The sequence below is a fragment of the Sminthopsis crassicaudata genome, chromosome 2, assembly GCF_048593235.1.
Source record: "Sminthopsis crassicaudata isolate SCR6 chromosome 2, ASM4859323v1, whole genome shotgun sequence".
Lineage (NCBI taxonomy): Eukaryota > Metazoa > Chordata > Mammalia > Dasyuromorphia > Dasyuridae > Sminthopsis > Sminthopsis crassicaudata.
This window is the reverse complement of record NC_133618.1, coordinates 498,950,244-498,971,842: the sequence shown is the minus strand read 5'-3', so window position 1 is coordinate 498,971,842 and position 21,599 is coordinate 498,950,244. Positions and strand designations below refer to the sequence as shown.

General features: G+C 35.8%; 1 protein-coding gene across 1 annotated transcript in view; it reads right to left on the bottom strand.

The window, feature by feature from the left end:
• SPTAN1 (spectrin alpha, non-erythrocytic 1) overlaps positions 1 to 21,599 on the bottom strand; it is a 60,624-nt gene that overhangs the window by 20,744 nt on the left and 18,281 nt on the right. Inside the window, 21 exon segments of the mRNA XM_074293793.1 lie at positions 62 to 206; positions 2,330 to 2,421; positions 3,374 to 3,388; positions 3,390 to 3,422; positions 5,124 to 5,159; positions 5,950 to 5,973; positions 8,708 to 8,812; positions 9,858 to 10,056; positions 11,454 to 11,513; positions 12,913 to 13,061; positions 13,917 to 14,051; positions 14,669 to 14,761; positions 15,258 to 15,475; positions 16,147 to 16,269; positions 16,571 to 16,814; positions 17,203 to 17,384; positions 18,104 to 18,308; positions 18,681 to 18,836; positions 18,976 to 19,053; positions 20,101 to 20,211; positions 20,645 to 20,782. Of these exon segments, the coding sequence (XP_074149894.1) occupies positions 62 to 206; positions 2,330 to 2,421; positions 3,374 to 3,388; positions 3,390 to 3,422; positions 5,124 to 5,159; positions 5,950 to 5,973; positions 8,708 to 8,812; positions 9,858 to 10,056; positions 11,454 to 11,513; positions 12,913 to 13,061; positions 13,917 to 14,051; positions 14,669 to 14,761; positions 15,258 to 15,475; positions 16,147 to 16,269; positions 16,571 to 16,814; positions 17,203 to 17,384; positions 18,104 to 18,308; positions 18,681 to 18,836; positions 18,976 to 19,053; positions 20,101 to 20,211; positions 20,645 to 20,782 (2,541 nt within the window).

The following is a 21,599-nucleotide window of genomic DNA, read 5'->3' as shown; positions in this document are numbered from 1 at the left end:
TGAGGAACCAGGCTCAGGAGAATCATAATTCTTTTGTTGTATGGGTCAGAAAGAGGCTTACCTTATCACCTAATGCAGCCAAGTCTCTCTCAAAGCCCTCATGCTTGCGCTGTAATGCCTGGACACTGGCCAGATCATGACCATAATTGTCTGTGTTTAGAGCTTGATTCTTTTCTTCAATCCATTCCTTGGTTTCATCAGCATCTCTACAGAAGGAAAATAATTATTCCAGATGTGTCCAAAGACCAGTTTATGTGCTTTAGGAACTTTTTTTTTTTTTTTTAAATAAAAACATTAACCATGCAACTTTATCCTTTGCACTATATATTAGTGTGATTTAAGGAATAGAATAATTTTATAGATAATTTAACTCATCTCTATACCTTGCACTCTATTCCTGACCCTTCAAAAGAATGCCCTTTTGTAACAACAAAGCACACAATCGAACAAAACAATGCCATGGCCAAGTCTGATAATGCATGCTTCATTCCACACCTACAATTTATTATCTTTTCTGCTGAGGGGCAAAATGTATTTTGTCCTTAGTCCATTGTAGTCATTTTAATCACTAGTAAGTCTGTGGCACCCTTGTATCAATGGCAGACACACCTGTGCCTATAACAGCATTTTTCATGGCAGCAAAACAATGCCCACCAAGTAAGTGGGCACCTATTAATAGTCCTCCCCTAAACAAATCATGACATGTCAATTTAATCCTAAGGAACAAAATTAAGCATGGGAAAGCATCTATCAAAGTCTTGTATGAGCAGAACCAGGGCAAAATTTACAAGAAAGTAACAAAATCTTCATTAAAAGGTAGCCGAGCACCAATTAACTCTAATGACCAATCTTATGAACATATTTTTTCCTTTGTAGCAGCAAGTCTGATAGGACACTAAAGGAGTAGAATGTTGTATATGTAAGGGAAAGCATCAAATATTAAGCTCTTACTGTGCTAAGGCACACTGAAATCACATAATCTTTTGTATATTGATTTTTAACTGTTTTTCTTTGGTATAAGGAATCATTCCATCAGACAGAAGTAGAGGAAAATACACAGATAAATAGCTGTGATTAAAAAATCAAGGCTTCTTTTAGGGGGGAGGGAAAGGTAGGGGGAGGGAAAGGTAGGGGAAGGCATTCAGTGTTAAGTGACTTGCTCAGGGCCACACAACTAAAAAGTATCTGAGATCAGATCTGAACTCAGGTCCTCCTGATTCCAGGATCAGTGTGCTCTATCTATTGCACCACCTAGCTGCCCCAATAAACTTTGAAAAAATCAAATAGTACACATTATTTTGGTTTGACCAAGAATCAAATTTTGGGTTTTTAGTTGCTTTATTTACCTCATATTTGGTTTATTCATGAATATTATATTAGATTTCCTAATTCACTATAAGAATCTACTCTATTACATTCTTGACAAGTTACTCAAGCTTCACTTGAAAAACATTTACAATAAAGGTGATCACTAAAAGTGATTTTATATGTAATTTTATACTTCTAAAGAACTTTACACGTGTATCCTGATAATTATGACAAGGTAAATAATATATGTCATTATCACCATCTTACAGTGAAGCAACTGAGGACCACAAAAAGAGAGCACATTTGCTGTGATCATAGCAGCAGGTGTCCTTTCCATTGCATGGTACTATTTTTCTCCCTCATGAGACAGCTCAGTTCACTCTAGTTTTAAAAATATCTTAATTGTTAAAAAGTTTAACAGACCTAAATAAATTTCAAGTCTAGACTTTTATAATGAAGAGTACAAACAAACAAACCCCAAAGTACATATGACCCAGGGGGCCAGGAAAAGTTGGGGCATTACACCAAACAATTGAATAACACTGATTTTTAAGATTTACCTAAACTATACTCATATGTGTATGCTACAATTTTTTTTTTTTTTTTTGAGACAACTGTGGTTAAGTGACTTGCCTAGGGTTACACAGCTAAGAAGTGTTAAGTGTCTGAGGGCAGATTTGAACTCAGGTTCTCCTGACTCCAGGGCTGGTGCTCTATCCACTGTGCCACCTAGCTGCACCAACAATTAATTTTTAATGTACAAAAAAAATTTCACTTATAAGTCCTCAAAATGTGACAGAAAAAAAACCAAAAAAGCAAAATTAGGCAGCAGGTTGGATTTGATCTGCAGGCCACAGTTTACTAACTTCCAAGTCTAAGTAGGGAAGAATCTTCCTCTACTTAGCTTTGTAGAGACTTAAATCACTTTTAAGTTCTAAGAACATTACAAATCAAGTATTCCTTTTTTCTTTGTCTGTTCTCTGCCCCATTCCTAATATGGTCATCAACAAGGACCTCTCACCTATGGAATCTCTGAACTTCATGGGCACTGCCTAGAAGTTGGCTCCGCTCTTCAGCCAACTGCTGCAGGGACCGCCAGCGCTCATTTAGTTCCTATAAAAAAGAATGCAAATCATCAGTTTTGCTTGAGATTCTTGTCCTTTCAATGAGATTTGAAATCTTTCCTGAAACATTCCATTCTTGGTGATAATGATAAAAAGCAAGATGAGATAAAGGGAACTAATGGGTTATGTCAAGTTCCAATATACATGTAATCTGTTCCTTAGACAAGGAAAGTAATTTGATTTGACTATGAATATACAGGTGAAGTCACATCATAAAATAGCTGACCACAAAGTAGAAGTAGCAACAAAAACCTCATTAACCTTATTCAAAATGATAGGATTATGGCAGCTAACATTGAGCCTTGGAGTTGTGCTGGATTCTTTCTAGCCCTTGAGCTATATTCATGTCTTTCAAAAGCAGCCCAGGGAAGAGTGTTGACTCCCAAAATCTCTTAAGGAGTAAAAGCTAAACTCCAAGGGGATTCAAACATCCATGGAGAAAAATCAATTTCATGTTCGAGAACTCAAGTACAAAGCATGCTATATTCTTTCCACTTCAATCCACTATGGATCTTTACAAATTAAGGAGAAAGGACTAACACTGCTTATAAAGTTAATTTCTCAAAAGGTTTAGTTTCAATGTAAAATGGGAAATCAGGTAAAGATTAATGAAAGCTACTTTTTTTGGGACTAAAGTAGATAGTATTCTTCATCAATGCCATGAGTAACTTGAAAATGAAGGAGAGAGAGAGAGAGAGAGAGAGAGAGAGAGAGAGAGAGAGAGAGAGAGAGAGTGTTTTAACAGTGTTATCCCTTGTGAATTTTCTATGACAGAGAATATGAACAAGAACCTCAGAATTAGTATTTGAAATTCAGCACTAATTCAAGAGTCTCCTGAATAGTGGAGGCCCACAAAATTGGGATGTTAGTCATAAAAAATGAAAGAAAAGAGAGAAGAACAAGAAAATAACAAGTAAAAGCAGATGTTCATTGGTTCTTACCTTGATTGAATTAAAAAGTGGCCACTGTGTGAACCATCAGACGTGCAGACTGCAGGGGGAAGGAAAGCAGGAAAGTAAAAGTAATCAAAGATCTGCTAATCAGGGACAGAAAATCAGACTTTCAACATCAATTATGCCTGACTAATTGTCAAACAATATGATGTTAAAAGGAGCTGAGTTTTTAATCAAAGACATCCACTGTAGCATTGATTACAATGTCCACTGTCAACAATTAGACACATTTCATTGGTTCATTTTCCCCACTGCACAATAAGATTAAAAGAGTTTAATTAAAGCCATAGAAACTTATATGTAGAGTATTAAAAAATATAAATCCAGAACATATAGCATGGGGAAAAACACTGGAGAAATTATAAATGGCAATTAAGCCTATTTAATCAGTTAGATTAACCAATCAGAGAAATTACTAATTATGGTCATAAAGTTGTTTAAATCAACAGGGTCAGCACAAAGGGCAAGAAAAGAAAAGATTAAGAAACAAAATAGGAATTTCAGTGAAGTAAGTAAAAGTGAGAATAAGGAAAAATAATAGATTTGGAGAAGAAATATTGTAATCCTATTTAGTGGCCTTCTCTAAAAGTTTTGTGATATGTTCTTTAGATGGCAATATGAATAAGTAGGTAGTATATGTGCTCAACCATGCAGAACAATACTCCCTCTTTTTAAACCTGAAACAAAAAACTACTTTAAACAGTTTAAACTGTGTCCTTGGTTTCTACTGTGACTGAAATGTTAATCAATCCATAAAAGAAATCTATCCATCCACTTAATGAATATATATAAAAGCAAGAAACTGAAGTTCAAAGCTCTCAAGTTCAAGAGAATCCTTAATTTCTCAGTTGTTCCAGAAGAGATTAAAAATATGTCCCTTCCTTCCTTCTTTTCTTCCTTGCATAGGAGACTATGAGTATGGACTACTGCATATACAGTCAATTTTGGGTGATAAGCTAGTTTTTGCTGAATTTTTTGTTATAAGGAATGGCTCACTGGGTGGGGAAAAAAGGAAGATACATTCTGAAGTTGAAGGGGGAGGGAAACTGTTCCCTTTTAAGATTATCACTGAAACTGTGTTCCCTTTATTGAAACTGTGTTCCCTTTAAGATTATCACTCTGAAACTGTGTTCCGTTTTGATCTGTGATTCTTTTTGGAATCTCAGTCCCCATCTGGAGAAGGCATATCCTCCCAGATAAGTTATCTTTCCAGGATGCCAGAGCCTTTGATTCAATTAGAAATCCTGGTCAAAAAGTACCTCTTTGAAGTGTTGTTAATTCTGGGCTGGATACTGATAAGCATCTAGGCCTGGGAACCTCCTTTTAAAGGGCAATTTCTAAATTTACTCTTTGCAGAGGCCCAAACAGCTTGCCAGGACCCTGCACAGTGAGAAGCCATTCTCTTCTCAGTGCCAGGCTCCATTTCCCTAATAGGACTTTGCCACTATAGAAATCAGTCTCTTAGCAAACTGGTTTCTATCCAATAATAAACTTGCATTTTTGCCAATTAACAATTCAGGGTTTCATGAATTCTTTCATGAAGAACCTTTGCACCAATCCATAAGGGGATTTTAACAACTCTCAGTCACTAATCTCATCAAAATGAAGGTAATAAAAAACCCCAAAAGATAATATAAATAAAATCTAGGCAATATATTGTAGGAGAAAGCCAACAGTTTGAAATGGTTAAAAAGATAAAACAATATAAAAAAGCAACATAATACAATAGGGTTCTTACCTTCCAGGGAGAAGCAGTCTTAGAATCAGTATCATCCTATCCAAAATACAAAAATGAATTTAGATCCCCCTTGCAAGCCAGTACAAAACACTATCAGATCAGCTCCATTTTATTAGTTCTTTCCCCACCAGATGATTAAAAAAGCAAACTGGCTAAATCAACATTTTTATCTGCCTAGCTATCTGCACAGTATTGAACTAGTTATTTACAAGATTAGTTGAAAGAGGCTGGCAACAAAAATGACAAAATAATCCCTCAAGGGAAAATGCAGTAATTGGACCAGTAGTATTGAAGGGAGCCCTAAAGTTTGGGGGAAGGGACACTCAATCCAAGGAGGAGGAGAAGACAGGAGAGGAGAAATCCATTTAAAAATTCTGGCAGTTTGGTTAAAAAATCTCTAGAAATGTAACAAGGAATAAAGAAATCCATACAAAATTGTTTTCAGCAGCTCTGAGGAAAGACAGGAGCTGGGTAAGGAAAGTGAGTTTGTCATTATCTATCTATAATGATAAGATTTGAAAGAGCAAAGGAAGAAAAAGAAAAAAGTTTATTATTTCTTATACCACACTTTTGCTAATTTTTTTAAAAAAGGGGAAAAGTGAACATTGAAATGACAGATATGGAAAATATCCTAAAAGGTTAAAAAGGTCTTTTGCAGCATGGGCAAGAAAAATTTAAAAGGATTTATCTATTTAAAATAACCCCTCCCCCACCAAGGAATCAACAAGAAACATCTCCGGTGGTTTTAAAAATCTTTGTCAGTGGTTTTAAAATCTCACTCTATTCTAGGTCTTCAAAAATTCTATTTGCAATAATTAAGACTTACCCTGGGCATCATACCATATACTTCCTGCAAAGGAAGAAAGATAAATGTTTACTATCATAGGAAGGGAAACTCCCTGGTAGTTTTAGATAATTTAGATTTATATAGTACTTTAATGTTTGCAAAGTACTTATATATGCATTTTTTCACATTATCACAAAAAATATTAATAAACAAAAATATTCTTATTTCCATTTTAGAGATGAGGAGGTTGTGACTTGCCCAGAGACACATTGGTTAGGTCTAGAATTGGGGGTACCTAAATGAAATAAGGATTTAATTGAGGTCTAGTGGCAGGTTCGAGGTACAGGGAGTCAAATAGAGCTCTACTTTGGATTCGGCGCAAGGATATGGAGTTAAATAAGGTCTAGTGGCAGTGCAAGAGTCCCCTGTAAAGGAATTTACAGACCCAAAAACCTAGATTGATAAAAGAGGTTTATTATGGGGTTTGGAAGTAAAGTTATAGTCTAATTAGTAAAGTTGAAGGTAGAGATAAGAGGTCACCAGAAACAGTGTTCCAGTGGGCAGAGATCCTTGGCATGCCAGGAGTAAGGCTGCCATGTCTGGAACCTCTGCAAAGAGAGAGCTCCAATCTAGCTCTTTATAATAGGCTTATGAGCTGAAGGGGGTTTGTGGGTGGAGTTCCACCTTGGCTCCTAGCTGGGTTTCAGCCAGGGTTAGAATTTGAATTGAATTCAATGGGTTTCAGGACTGAGCCAACCCCACAAAGATGAAACTGTTTGTGCTTGGGGTGGAGTTCCCTCATTGAGGCAGAGTCCAAGGAGGTTTTCTCCTTTAAGGATTTTTCAGAGTTTTGGGGTTTCCTCTTCATTTACAGGAAGAAGACTTGGGGCAGTGTCCCTTATTGAGGCAGAGTTGAAGAAGATTTTCTCCTTGAAGGAGTTTCAGAGTTCTAGGATCTCCTCTTCAACATGACTACTACGTTTCAGAACCCTAGTGTCTTCTCACTTTGAGTCCAATGCCCTTTCTATCACTCACTCTACACTCTCCCTCTCTGAGGAGTTATGCACATTATTAGTACTAGGGTAGAAATGGGTCTAATGGTTTTCCAAAAGTGATGAGCCTGGAGTCAGGATGACTTCAATTCCAGCCTTAAACACTTTGCTGTGTGACCCTGGGCAAATCATTTAATCTTATTTGCCTCAGTTTCTTCATCTGTAAAATGAGCTAGCAAAATAAATGGCAAACCACTTTAGTTATCTCTGCCAAGAAAAGCCCAAATGGGATCACCACAAGTCAGGCATGACTGAAGTGAATGAAGTATCACCCACTAGCAGTTTTGCATAATGAAAAGCAAAGTATACAACACCCCAGTAGAGAACACAAGAAGAAATTGACTACAATACTTGTTCTGTTTGCTCATTATTCCAAATTAGCACACTAATGCAAAATTTTAATATAGATTAAGTATAAGTGTTTCATTAAAATCTTGGTTCTCAAACCATGTCAGCAGAATGCTAGCTTGCTGGAGAGCTGACTGCACAACTACCTGGTGACAGACAGGTGAACTATCACCCAAACTAGATGATATAGCCTCAGGCTGGCTACATAATAAATAGTTGTTACCCAAAGAAACTCATGATGATTATCTATTAATCTGTGAAATACATAGCACCTAGAACAAAGTTAGCATTTTAAAAACACTTATTGACTGATTAAAGCGATTTACAATCTTTGTCAATGAAAGAGTATCTCTACAGATCCTTTTGTTCAGAAAGAAATCTCTGCTTTCTCTTGGCCAGAAAAGAAATTTCTTTAAAAGAAGAGGTTGAAAAAGAGTTCTAATGATTAATATAAGTACTCATCAGAAATCAAAGAAAATGCAAATATTTAAAGATCTAAAAAAACTTTCATGAAATAATGCACAGTAAAAACAGTGAAAACAGACTCAAAGGAATGAAGTGTATATATATATATATATATATATATATATATATATATATATATATATGAACTGCAACTTGGAACAACTCTTTGCAGAGGACCTGACATGCCATGCTATGCTATGCCAAGAAAATCTCTGCCTGCAGAAATGATATTCTCTTCTAGCACTACCCTCTCTTTATCCTCACCTATTTCCTAAAGAAACTTTATACCTCTCTGTCAGGATTTCTCTATTAGAAACTTTACTTAGGCTGACTTCCCAATGCCTCTTTTATCAATCTAGTTTTTTTTGGGTTTGTGAATTCCTTTAAAGAGAATCTCTGCGCTGCCAGAAGGGGGTTCCCCAAAACTCCCTACCTCTCCATTTGGTTCTCTTAAACCCTGAACCTGCCACTAGACCATATCATTTAACTCTCTGACCACCAGGAACCCCAAATACCTAAGTCTCATCATATTCATGAATTAGATTTAGAGGAAATAACTGAAAAATTACTATGATACATTATACATTGAAATTAACTGAAGGAAACATTGTTGTCAGAGCAAGTTTGCTTGATGGTTCTGATATTTCATACCAAGGGTTTTTTTTTTGTTTTTTTTTGTTTGTTTTTAAATCCAATATAAATAACAAAATAGCATTAAGTAACTTTCATGTATAAAGAGAAAGGAGGTTTGGATGAGATTTTGTCTCCTGATTCAAGGAATTAATACAACCTCATGAACTTGCACAGAAATTAGGTCTAGGTAATCTCAATATATCAACTTTGACATAAATTTTCAGTCATCTGTACTTACTAAAGACTGTTAAAGGTATATAGATGCGACATCTTAGTCCAGATGAAAGAAAACTTTCTACCTGTTGCTGTACAGCTTGAACTTCCTCTGCCATTAATCCTTCTGACTCCAGGTCTTCAGCAACCTTGTTGATATCCTTTAGTCGGGATTCATTGGCTTTCAAATCCTTTAATTGGAAAAAACAAAACAAAACCCAACATATAAATGAACACAACTCCAAGTCAAATAGAAACAAAGAGGTGGGCAACAATTAAAGGTTGATAAAGAGAATCCCTGTACATTGGGAACTCTTCATAATAACCCTGTCATTACACTCTTCCACAATGACTTAGATCAGGAAATCCCAGCTACAACAGTCAAGAAAATAAGTGTATGATGGCAACTTTTTCCATCTCAAAGGAGCAGTTATTAATTATCTATGTCTAATTATTACAGTATCTTGAACAAATAGGTAATGTTATTTAAATAAGATGAGTAGTTGTATATTTAAGGGATAGCAGCTGAAATGCTGAAAATATAACAATATGTTATTAGAATTCATTTTGGCTATGATATTTTAAATCTAGAATGGTCCTTTATCATCTCTTGTGAGCAGCACCCAGATGTTTACATCTCTAGATAAGAAAACAATTATCTGTAGTTCTTGCATACAATATCTGACACTGGGGCAGACAAAGGGGGACACCCACATAGACTGAGGATGTGACTGATATTTTAGATCTAGAATGGTTAATATCCACTGTTGTATGAAGCAATAAAATCTTGGAACTGTATTAAATCGTATTATTAAGAGTCTTGAAAGTCAATAGGTTTCAGTCTGCAAAATAAAAATGATATAAAGACAATAATACTAGAATGCCATATTTCAATCTAGACTCACAAAAGCTATACCTATTTTCAAATGTTGGCTATTTTGGATAAATGTATATTTGTAAAGAGAATGTCAATATAGAAGAAACATTTTCCCCCTGTGTACTTAAGTTATTTAGTTAATTCCCCATCCAAACTATCAGTATCAAAAAACTCAATTATGGGGCAGCTAGGTGGTGCAGTGGATAGAGCACCAGCCTTGAATTCAGGAGGACCTGAATTCAAACCTGGTCTCAGACACTTAACACTTCCTAGCTGTGTGAACCTGGGCAAGTCACTTAACCCCAGCCTCAGGAAAAAAACAAAACAAAACAACAAAAAAAACTCAATTACCCCCCTACCTTCTGGAAGTCATCAAACTTCTTCTGTAGCACCTCCACCTGTTCTAGGTCTGTGCCAACTTCCTCATTGGTCAATGTGGCCTCCTTCTCGTTGATCCACTGCTGAAGCTCGTTAGCTTCCCGGAACAACATGAACTTCTTGCAGCTCTTCTCCAACATGCCTTTGCGCTTCTCACCCAGTTCCAGAAGGGAATGGTACCTGGCAGGATTGAGAAGGAGAACGCAGTTGAATCATCTCATGATGCAGATGCACCAAGCCAACACTGTGGAGCTGCCAAGGCACAAATCCAAAAGTTTATTACTGCACATGATACACACAGTAACCAAGGACCTAGATCTGTGCACAGGTCAAAACTCCAAGTTCCAATACAGGAAGACCAGGAAGCTGGCGAATGGCCTTCTCCATACCAAGAAACACCCAAGCACAGAACAGCCAAGCACACCCAAGTCTGTCACTTAATACTACAACTAACTACTACAAATGACCAGAAAAAAAGCACATGGTACATGTGGAGCATGCAACTACAAACAAGAGATGAAATGGACATTCTACAAGGTAACACGTATCACAGAGGATTTCCTTTTTTCTCCCATACAAATTATTTTCAAGAACCCTGAAGGCCAGTTGGACTAGAAAGCAGCCTGATATTACAGGCATCTAGCTTATGCTAAAACCACATCCTAAATGATTAGAAATATATATATATATTAAAAAAAAAAAAAAAAAAAAAAGGGCAGCTAGGTGGTGCAGTGAATAGAGCACCAGCCTTGAATTCAGGAGGACCCGAGTTCAAATCTGGTCTCAGACCCTTAACACTTCCTAGCTGTGTGAACCTGGGAAAGTCACTTAACCCCAGCCTCGGGGGGGGGAGAGGAGAAATATATATATATATTTTTTAATTTAAGGCAGAAAGATGATGAATGGTTTTCAAAAATGTGTCTCTAAAAGAATGAACACATGCTGGCATGAATTACAACACAGTTTATGATTAGTTGAGTGTTATTAAGATAGCTCAAAGATAACTTAAAAGTCTGCCAGATAAAGACTTGACACAAAGAATAAGAATCAAAGATGTATATTCTAACTTGGTAAAGAAAATACAAAGGCTGCAATTTCATTGGGTTCATAGAGAGTAATAAAAATGATTTGAGGCAAAAAAAAAAAAAATCTCACATAACTCCAAAATATTGAACTTAAGCTTCTAAAAGTGAAGTAAAGCATATCTTGAATTTACACAACAATCAACATCTATTTAAGGTTTACTGAATCTCCCTATAATAGTCAACTAGGTATTAAGAGCAATTTAGAATCTTGTGCTGACAAAATGACTGGTCAGCTAAATAGAACCAAGAGGGTGAAACCAAGGATACTCTGAACACATGAAGACATGAAAGCAACTGATGAGAAAAGCAACAACCAACCGAAAAAGTTTTTCTTTTTGGATGAAAGATGGATGACTAGCAGACATTCTTCCCACCACTCTACCTATGGAGAAGCAGTAGGTACCCCCCACTCCCTCTAAATTATGTGGCAGAGGCAAGACCAATAAGCACACCAATGGACAGGGGCTCAAGAAAGGCTCTCAGCCTACTCACAGTTCTTCCACCTGTTTCATACGTAGAGATACACTGCCAGCCTCCTTAGTTATGAGTGTCCTGCACAGATAGAGGGGGCACAGCAAAAGCATGCAAAAATTAGTGAGATTAATTCAACTAATTATAAAGCAGGAAGCTCCACCAGAGGCCATGTTGGAGGAATGAGGAGAAAAGATCCATTCAAAGATTAGAGAGTCATTCAAAAGCTGTCAGAAAGCAGAGCAGATCTGCAAATGGCAAAGAAATAATAAGCATGGCATTTATTTCAACTTATTAGTAGGTCAGAATATCTTAGATTTCTAAACCTGAAGACAACATTCATTAAACAAACATCTTGGCTTTAAAGTTATAGAGGCAATAGAAGTAGATAAGATATTTCTTTGATTCAAATCCTGGGTTCAGAATTGGGTTTCCTTTGGAAACAATGAGAAAGCCAATAAATTCCCTTTGGAATATAATGTTTTAAAACATTAGGGCTTAAAAACAATGCCAGGTTTAGTTTGCACTGTTTATAATGGAAACCACAATCCCCCTACCATAATAAAAAACTCTTAATGGCATAGTAAAAATGACTCAAATTACAAATTGTAAGTGCTATACAAAAGTCCTTTCTTTCTTACTATTAGCAAAGTTGGACAAACATGATTTAAGCCAACTTTGCAGAGAAGACTAATGACTTGTTCGTCACTGGCTGCGAAAATGATAATTCCAGAACTTGAATTCAAGACCTTCTGATTCAAGAATGTTGTCATTTTGAATACATAAAGGTTGACTCTCTATAGAAAAGAGTTTTCTTTAGTCACTGAGTAAACAATCAGTTCTACTTTTTTCCTCTCAACAAAATTAAGAAACGAGGCCAGCTGATACTTTAAATTGAAGTAGATAGGCAGGGGGAAAAAAAGATGGGCTAGTTACCAAAGTTCTAGGGAGGTAAAGTCCATTACTGAAATTAATTATGCCACAATATAGTCCACCAAAGGGATTTGGGGAAAGTGCTATTCTTCACAAAACAAATTACACTGACAAACAGTAAGCCCCATTAGAAAATTTGTCTGTGTGTTTGAGCAAGGCTTGAATAATAGAACAAGGGATAGAAAGTAGAAGCCTATTCAGAAAGCCAGTTTAAAGAGATTTCTACATCAGATGTAAAGATTAAAAAGGGTTGTAATTACAAAAAGGAAAATTGCCTAGGGGGAAAATAAAAAAGATACTCCATGAAAGTTAGGGAAAACAAAAACAAAAAAGGAAGGAAAATTAGCTAGAAAATTTGGTTAAAATTGGGGGTCATTCACATATTAAAGATGATAAAGAAAAGAATAGGGAAGCACATCCTAGAGTACAGACGTACGTGAGGAAAATGTTCAGCTCCAGAGAAATCAAAATCAAGATTTAAACCATTGTTTACTGACTACACGCATGGATATGCTTTGACTTGGTATCTTATCTGTAATGCCCTTACTGGTTGTCAATCTGTTCCTGTCTCAGGGCGATACTGCCCTGTTCTTCCAATAGGTTCTCTCGTGATGCTGACTGGGCTGGGTCCAATTTCTTTACATAGGCAGCAGGTACAAAACCTTGACGGTCATTCACTTCCACTTTCCACCAGTCCTGGAGGGAAAAAGAAGAGCCCTTGAATCTTAAGTTCAACATTGCTCCTCAAAAGAAACTGAGAATTTCGTTTTTATATGTATATTCAAAGATATCATACTACTCCTAAAAGTAGCCCTATTAACTTGTACTTTAATTTTAATTATGATTCCAATGTCATACTAAAAACTATAAAGAAAAAAAGGGTTACTATCAAGGAAAAAACTAAATGACAGTTATATCTGAATACAAGCAAAGACTAGGGAATAAAAAGCTTACTAAGATATCAATGCTGGGACTTTTTCTTGTTTTAACCAATGCAAGGTAACACATTAAATAAAAGATATTAACTGTGTCTAGTGTATCAAGAATACAGATTCAAGTACAAAAAATATTATGGGAAAACAGGTTAAAGAAATGGGATGTATAATGGGGGGAGGTGGACGGGGCTCTGGTGGTGTTACTAATCCAGGAAAAACATGACTAAGGGGAAGAATTATAGCTATCTTCAAATATCTGCAGGGTCAGAAGAAGTAAGGTGACCTCTCCATAAGCTATCTAGATCAATAGGTAGAAATTAATTTCTTCAGGTTGCCAAAGACCTGCTTTTTTCCACTGCCTTAGATATTGGATTAAACAACTTTCAAGTTCTCTTCTAATGTTAACAATTTATTATTCTAAACCGAACCTGGGATTTACTTTCAGGTCATGGGCAATTACAGAAGGACAAGATTGAGGGGAAATCTTTGCCCAATTTGGAAGGCAAAATGGACGGGAGAAGGGAGTTTGTGATGATTACAAGTGTAAAAATTCAGAAACTACAATAGTCCTGATGAAAAGAGAAGGATCACCAATCTCGAATCTAAAGTACCTTACCTTGTTTGTGCTGTTGAGTAGCGTGAGAATATCTCCCTTTTTCATAGTGACCTCTCGAGGACTCTTTTCTTGATAATCATAGAGAGCCAACACTAGCTCCTTCCCAGTTTCATCATCTGTGGGAGCAACTTGTTGCTACAATGCCAAGAAGAAATTAAAACATTTAGTATTTTAAAAAAAAAAAAAAAGAAAGAAAATCAACTCTCTGTTTACAGAATACCATTTAAATGAAAGAGACTATCATCTTATCACTATTCCCACTTATTGCTTTTATTCATTTACAGTTTTCTCCACTAGATACGTTGAAATTTTAACTCAAGTGTATGGGAATGTGTACAAACACACACACACACACACACACACACACACACAAGCATTCATGTGCACAAGTGCTAAGTTGAATGTACCTTCAAAATAGGGAAAGCTTCATGATTAGGTGTCACCACTACCATGCCAATCTCTGTATTGTTCAAATTTTAGTTTACATAGCACTGAAGAGAACAGTTAAATTTTTATGCTATTTAAAGTAAATGCTCTTAAACTATATTGAACCATACACCTTTTCTTCCTCCTCCAGATTTGTTTCAGAGTGCAGGCTGCATTCATTCTGATTGTCAATATATATTCAGCAAGTGCCTACTATGTACCAGGCACACATTTAAAGTTTATTTTTGAAATACTAATTAATAGTATCCAAAGGCATACTAAATTAAGAGGAAAAAAAAGGGAACTATTATATCAGTTGTTTTTACCCGGCATGATTGAGCTTGTTCCCGCAAAGCCTGTATACTGCTGCCATAGGCACTGAGATCTGACATCAAAGCTTCATGTTTCTTCAGAAGAGCCTAAAACCAAAATTAAATGTATCAAAAATATGAATGGGAAATCTATGACTATTTTATCAATACACTCTATTTCAAGTTTTATTAAACTGCTTGTTATTTTACATAATGAGAAAAAATGCTGGCTATTTAAAGTTATGCAAATTCAAGTTCATGGATCACATTAAATGTCACCTAACCTTGTTCTTTGTATCCATCCTAATGACTCTTTAAAAATTCAAACTGATAGATGATATGAAAAGTCAAAATTCTACCTCCTACTAGGAAATTCCTCCACCTAATTAGAATACCTAGAAGTTAATAGCAACCTTTAATGTTGCTATAGTTCTATGGACTCCCATTGTCTACTACAGAAGGACAAAGTGAGATATAGTCAGATAGTCTCAAGCTGAGGGGAAAAAAGGGCAACTCTACCCAAGTTTTCTGATTATTCTAACCAAACGGTTTATACTTATCTGTCAAATGCTTCAACTCTTCCCACTTTCTAAGAAGACCTTACCTCAGCAGAGTCCTCGTCTTTCCCATAGTCTGTACTGCCCACAATAGGTTCTTTTTCTCGCATCCAAGATTCAGCTTCATTAGCATCAGCAAAATACTGCTGAGCCTGTAAAGAGTCTTCTAAGTCCTGCCGACGCTGAGAAGCTTTTGCTTTTAGAGACTCCCACTTCTGATTCAATTCATTTAGCTTGGCCTTCACATCCTCGGCAGCAAAATGACCTGAGGTATGAATTTTGAAGAAAATGGAGAGAAAAGAAAAGGACATCAATAAAGAGGAGGATGAACAAAAAACTTCCCCAGAACAATTACTGGAATGTTATGTTGAATCACAGTTATTCTGCCTGCTGTAAAGAACACAAAAACATCTTTGGAATCCCAAGATCTAAGGGAGTTAAAGTTCAATAAGAACCTGGAATCTCATTTTCTTGACCATAAAATTTGGGCATTTGGGCAACATCAGAACTTAAAAGGCAGTACACAAAAGATCTCTTTCAAGATCATTCTAAATTAATAAACCAAGAGAAACTTATGGTAAGCTGAGTATCATCTGCCCCTGAGAATATCACGTACAAAAAATTCAGAGAAACATGACAAGGTTTGTAGTGATAAGAGTGAAGAAATCACAGTTGAACAATATATATATCACATATTTCAACAACTTGTAATAGTTAACAAAACCCTGGTATAATACAATGGTCAATGTTAGGACTGTAACTATACTAAGATACTTAAGTTCTGTTAACAATAAAGAAACTTTTTTGGAGGAGAGGTTGGAAAGCATTGTTCATTAGGAAGTTGTGCCAAAACAAACTACATCAATAATATTTTAAAATTGGAAGAAAATTATCTGTCTTTGAATTCAAAAAATGATCACAATCTGTCAAACTCACCTTCCTCTACCATAGCATTTCCTTTCTGCGTGACAGCTTTGATACGGGGCTCATGACCAGCAATTTCGGCTTGAAGGGCCTGGTGTTTCTTTAGGAGGTTTTGGACGCCAATTAGATCCTTGCCTGAAAATGGAAATCATAATTTTTTCATCCAAGTCATTAAATAAAATAAATCAAGGCTGAACTCTCCCATTCAACTTAAAAAACATCAAAGGCTACTATATACAAAGGAGTCATCATCACAGTTCAAATTTGAATACAAAATTATGAACTAGCAACAAATAACATAACAGCATTTTAAAATTTCAAAGAATATAATTTGCATATATCATCTTATTTAAATTTTAAAACTCAATTAGAAACTCAATTAGATTTGAGTATTATCTCTTTAAACTTGCTTTACATATAATGGAGGTGGCCTGACCTCTATTAGTGGAAGCAGCAATGGGCTCTTTCTCCCGGATCCATGTTTCTTCATCCTCAACATCCCGGAAAAGCTGCTGTAAGCGCAGGGAATCAGCTAGCTTCTGCTTTCGAGCAACCATAGGATCCTTAAGAGCTTCATATCGAGCTACAAGGGCCTCTTGCTTCTTCTTGATATTGTCAGCATCAAAGTGACCAGCATCTTGAAATTGTCGAGCTTGGATAGTAATGCCATCAATTCGATCCTTGGATCGAAGACAAAAGACAAGAGATAAAACTGATTAAAATGTTCTCCACTGTTTACTTTCTGTCATTACTTTGGGCATTCTGAGCCTAGACCAATTGCTTCAATTCTCGGCTAACAAGAAACCAATGCAGGACTTTGGCAAATTTAGTAAATTTCACCACTGCAACATCCAGGAAGATATCAATTTCTTAAGGGCAGAAACTCTCTCTTTTGTCTTTGTAATTCCCTGACTTGACAGAGTAGAAGCCTAATAAACCTTTAATAAGCTGAATGAACTCTTCCCTTTGAATTATATGGCATCTCATGACTGGAGACTAGTTTAGGAGCATTTTTTTCTACATTCCCAAATTACGGTGCTGAAAATCCCCAAGGAAAAGATTCTCTACCTGATGGGCTGCAACATCTGCCTCCAGGAGGGCATGCTTTTTCTGTAGGTTCTGGACATTAGTAAGATCTTTCCCATAATCATCAGAGGCCAAATGACCTTCTACTTCATAAAGCCACAATTCAATATCCTCCACATTACGGTTGAATTGCTGTTGTTGGTTAGCTTCACGAAGTTTTATTCCTATTCAGGGAGAAGGGTCTGAGATTCAGAATTTCTATATGCTAATACTGATGGTTCACTTTTTATGTCAATACTTGCGCTAAAGAGGTCATGTGACAACATAGAAACTGTGATCAAAAACCTATTTTATATTCTTTTCTTGTGATTCAATAGCAAAAGAAAGATGACTACTTTTCATATATCTCTTACTATGGAAAAACCAATCTGTGCTGTCTCCTATCTGTTAAGTATTTCTTAAAGAGTACTCTGAGCGCCATGAGGAAAAAAACCCTAAGAAAATACAAAACATAATTGCTCAATTGAATGTTCATTTTTATTTTCAGATATGAAATGAGTCTATTTCGTTAGACAATTGGAACTGAGCTCCATCCCCTTTTCAGATTGAATAATTTATTAACCATTTTCTCCAATTTTTTTTCCCCCAATGGTAGGAAACAACATCTATCTCATCTACCATGTTCAATTATATTTATTACATAAGTCTGGCATCTAAATCTGTTCCCAATCATTTTTTCATAGAATCATTAGTCCTAATACTGAAATTATCCTCAAAACCACTCTTCTTAAGGTATAATTTTCTCCAGTATAAATTTTTAGGTCACAATAAATTTGACAAAACTGATCAATATATTTCACAATGTCTTAAACTAAGAGAGCTCAACTACCCAGGAATTCCTATTCTTAAGAACCCAACAATTTAGGAATGAAGTATTTCTTACCTTTCAGTTCTGTAGCTTCCAACAGTTTCTTCCACAAACTGATTACCTCATTCATTCGAGTTGCTACCTCATCCTTGGCATAATGATTAACATCAATCAGCTTTTGTCCTGCTTTCTCCAAGGCATCAATTCGACTCTGATTAGCCGACAGCTCAGCCTCAAAAGCCTGATGCTTCTGAACTTTGCCCTGCAAGTTGGATGGATCCTGAGGGAAATGAAAGAAAAATATTTCTACTTGGAATTTTAATTTCAACATGAACTTGTAATAGAAATTCACATTCACAATATCTAATCTACCATCAACAGTCTTGAATTAGGAAGTACCTTCTTTAGAAGTCTAATTTCTGGGGCAGCTAGATGGCACAGTGGATAGAGTATCAGCCCTAAAATCAGGAGGACCCGAGTTCAAATCCAACCTCAGTCACTTAACAGTTCCTAGCTATACGACCCTGAGCAAGTCACTTAACTCCAACTGTCTCAGCAAAAAAAAGAAAAAGAAATCATCTAATTTCCTAAAACTATTTATATTATTATAGCCTTATATCTATCTCTCCCAGCAGTTATAGTTACACATTACCTTGTAAGCTTCATCTGTTGCAGTTTTCATCTTCTCATTCACCCAACTTTTGAGCTCATCAGAATCTCTGAAAAACTGCTGTAGATGGAATGAATCAGCCAGTTGTGCCCGGCGATACATAGCCCGTTCATGAAGGGCATTGCGACGGCTCAGTAACTGAAAGGCAAGGATCATTTGTGAATTCCTGGTTCTTGGCTCCCAGTGTTATTAAATTTTGTCTAGGAGACTTTCTTTCTTTGTCTTGAATGGTCGACTCTTTTCTAGATTACAGATTACAAAGCACTTAGAAACTTACTGCATCTCTACGTGTAGCTACATCTTCCATTGCATAATGGTTATTTTGAATTAGCTTGGTTGCAAACTCATCCAGTGCCTAGAAAGACAGAAACATTCATTAATAATATGATATTCCTCAAGTTGAGCTCACTTTGCACTAGATACTGCAGAGATTTATAGAATTAGATTACATACCACTTTAAAATTCATGCAGAGGTAGTTAGGTGTATTGGAGTCATAAAGACCTGAATTCAAATCCTGCTTCAGTTATCTATTCAGTTTCTTACAACTGAATGTGGGGGCCACAACTGTGATTATAATTTTTCAATTTGTATACCTATTTTATATACCATTATATGTGGGGATCACATAAAAATTTCTCAGGTGAAAAGGAGTTTCAAGAGGAAAAAGTTTTAAGAAGCTGGTGTAGATTAAATGATACAATATTGGAAAAATATTTTGCAAACCTTTCAGTGTCACAGAATTATGACATAATAGTAAACTATCTTACATCAAGGCTACATTTGTGCTCAAGGCGCATGTGGTTGGTAAATTTCCTCATCAGATGTTTTAGAATACTGGGGTCAAACTTAAAAAGAAAGACCTGTGGGTTGCTCATTAACTCAGAAAACCACAAAATGACATCCATGTTGTATTCTATTTTTCTTTTGTTTAAAATTTTCCCTATTATATATTTTTTTCTTCTTCCTCCATCCCCCCAATTATGTTTTAATCTAACTGTGGTTGCACTAAAGAATTTGTTGGTCTTGAATTCGATGCCTGTTATTAGAGGGTCCTGACCTCTCTCTCAGTTCTGCAGATGGCAGCTCGGTTCCATAAGTCAGACAGGGTTATGAACCTGCCAATGTCTACCTGCCTATCTTTAAGCAAAAGGTCAATTCCAAATTTGGAATCAAATATACCAACCTGGCTTCATGTCACCAAACTCACCATGTCATTGAAGATCTCTGGTTCAGATTTTGGATATCAATAAAAAAACAAAACAAAACAAAAAAAAAAAACAACAACAAAGCACCTTCCACAAAAACATTTTGTGTAGGAATTTCTCTTAGGAAATGATAAATCTTATAGAATATTTTTGAGATCATTATGAAAGGACCAGAAGTTAAATCAAATATCTTACTGTAATTTTTTCTTCCTGAGCACTGAGGGATTTCTCAAAGTCTTCATGCTTCTTGAGAAGAGCTTCTACACTGTCCAGAGAATCGCCCAAGTCTTCATTTAAAAGAAATGCCTTTGAAAAGGAAACAGAGGGTTTGGGAGAATGCTGTCATTTCTAAAAGGTAAATGGCATGAACTACTTCAATCTGAAAGGGAACAAGAAATTATGAACATCAATTTCCAAAGAAAACAGGGAGACACTAACAGAAACAACAAAAGAGGAAATCAAGTCAGTCCTGATAGCCCTCAATAAAATGAATAATAGTTATTCTAAAAGACTGTAAATATGAAGTTTTCTTTTAGGGAGAGGTCTAGTTACACCACTGGCTGAGGAAGAAATGCCAGTAATTTAAGAACAGTGACAGTACTTTCACTTGCTGAGTTAAGACCCTTATCTCCAATGGAACAAGATTCACTCAAAAAGGAAAAAAACAAGATTTTTCTTCCCCCACGCCCAGCACCAAAACTTCCTATTTCCCTAATAGATTCTCATTCAAATTCTACACCTCTTGTTTGCTCATCCAATTGTCCACTTGTTCAGTATCTCTGTAAAAGAGCTGCAGATCCATGCATTGTTCATACTGCTGCCGGCGAAGTTCCCAAAGTTCCAGAAGGGCAGCTCTTTCATCAGAAAGGATAGTGAGCTAAAGGTAAGAGAAGATTATCATTACTGTAGCTTCACAATTATGTGATAACACAACTAAGTGAAAAATTTTGAGGTTGGAAAATTCTATTACAAGAATGTTGAGCCTAGTTTTCTTACCTCTAATCACTTATTAGGATGATGGGTTAATAAAAATAAAACACTTGGCAAACCTACATTTGTATGTATACAGCCACAATAGGATCAGTCTTGAGGCTAATTAAAAGAGGAAAACTCTACTTCTCTATTTTTATTCTGGGGTTAATTCAATGCTACATTACAATAAGCTTATTTAATAGATAATTATTTAAATAGTATCTGCCTAAAGAATGAAACATCTAATAAATAAAGATTTTAATCTAAAAGATGATAAATAATCAACTTAGAAATTTTAGTTTCTTAACCATTACTAAAAGCCTTCTATTTATTAATGGTAATCCTCTAATAATTTAGGTTACTCCTTAATTTTTATGCTTATAACTTAAAATGCAAAGAAAGTTATATATTTTGGGCCAATATAAAAAGGTTTTGCTGGAATGTTGCATATATTTTTGATGAGAGGTTTTCTTTCCTTTCCTTTTTTTTTTTTTTTCGGTTGGGAGTGAGGTCAGCAATAGGAACAAATTGTAAATACATGTAATAACAAACCTATTTTTGAAAAAACTACTTGCTCATAAGATTGTGTCACATAGTAACGAGATGTGAAGGCTGGATATAAGACTGATATGTAAAAATATGTACATCTAGATCTGTAGTTATAAATATTTGCGGGATGGGTGAGAAGAGAGTAGGTGGGTAAAAGAAAATAATTGTTTAGA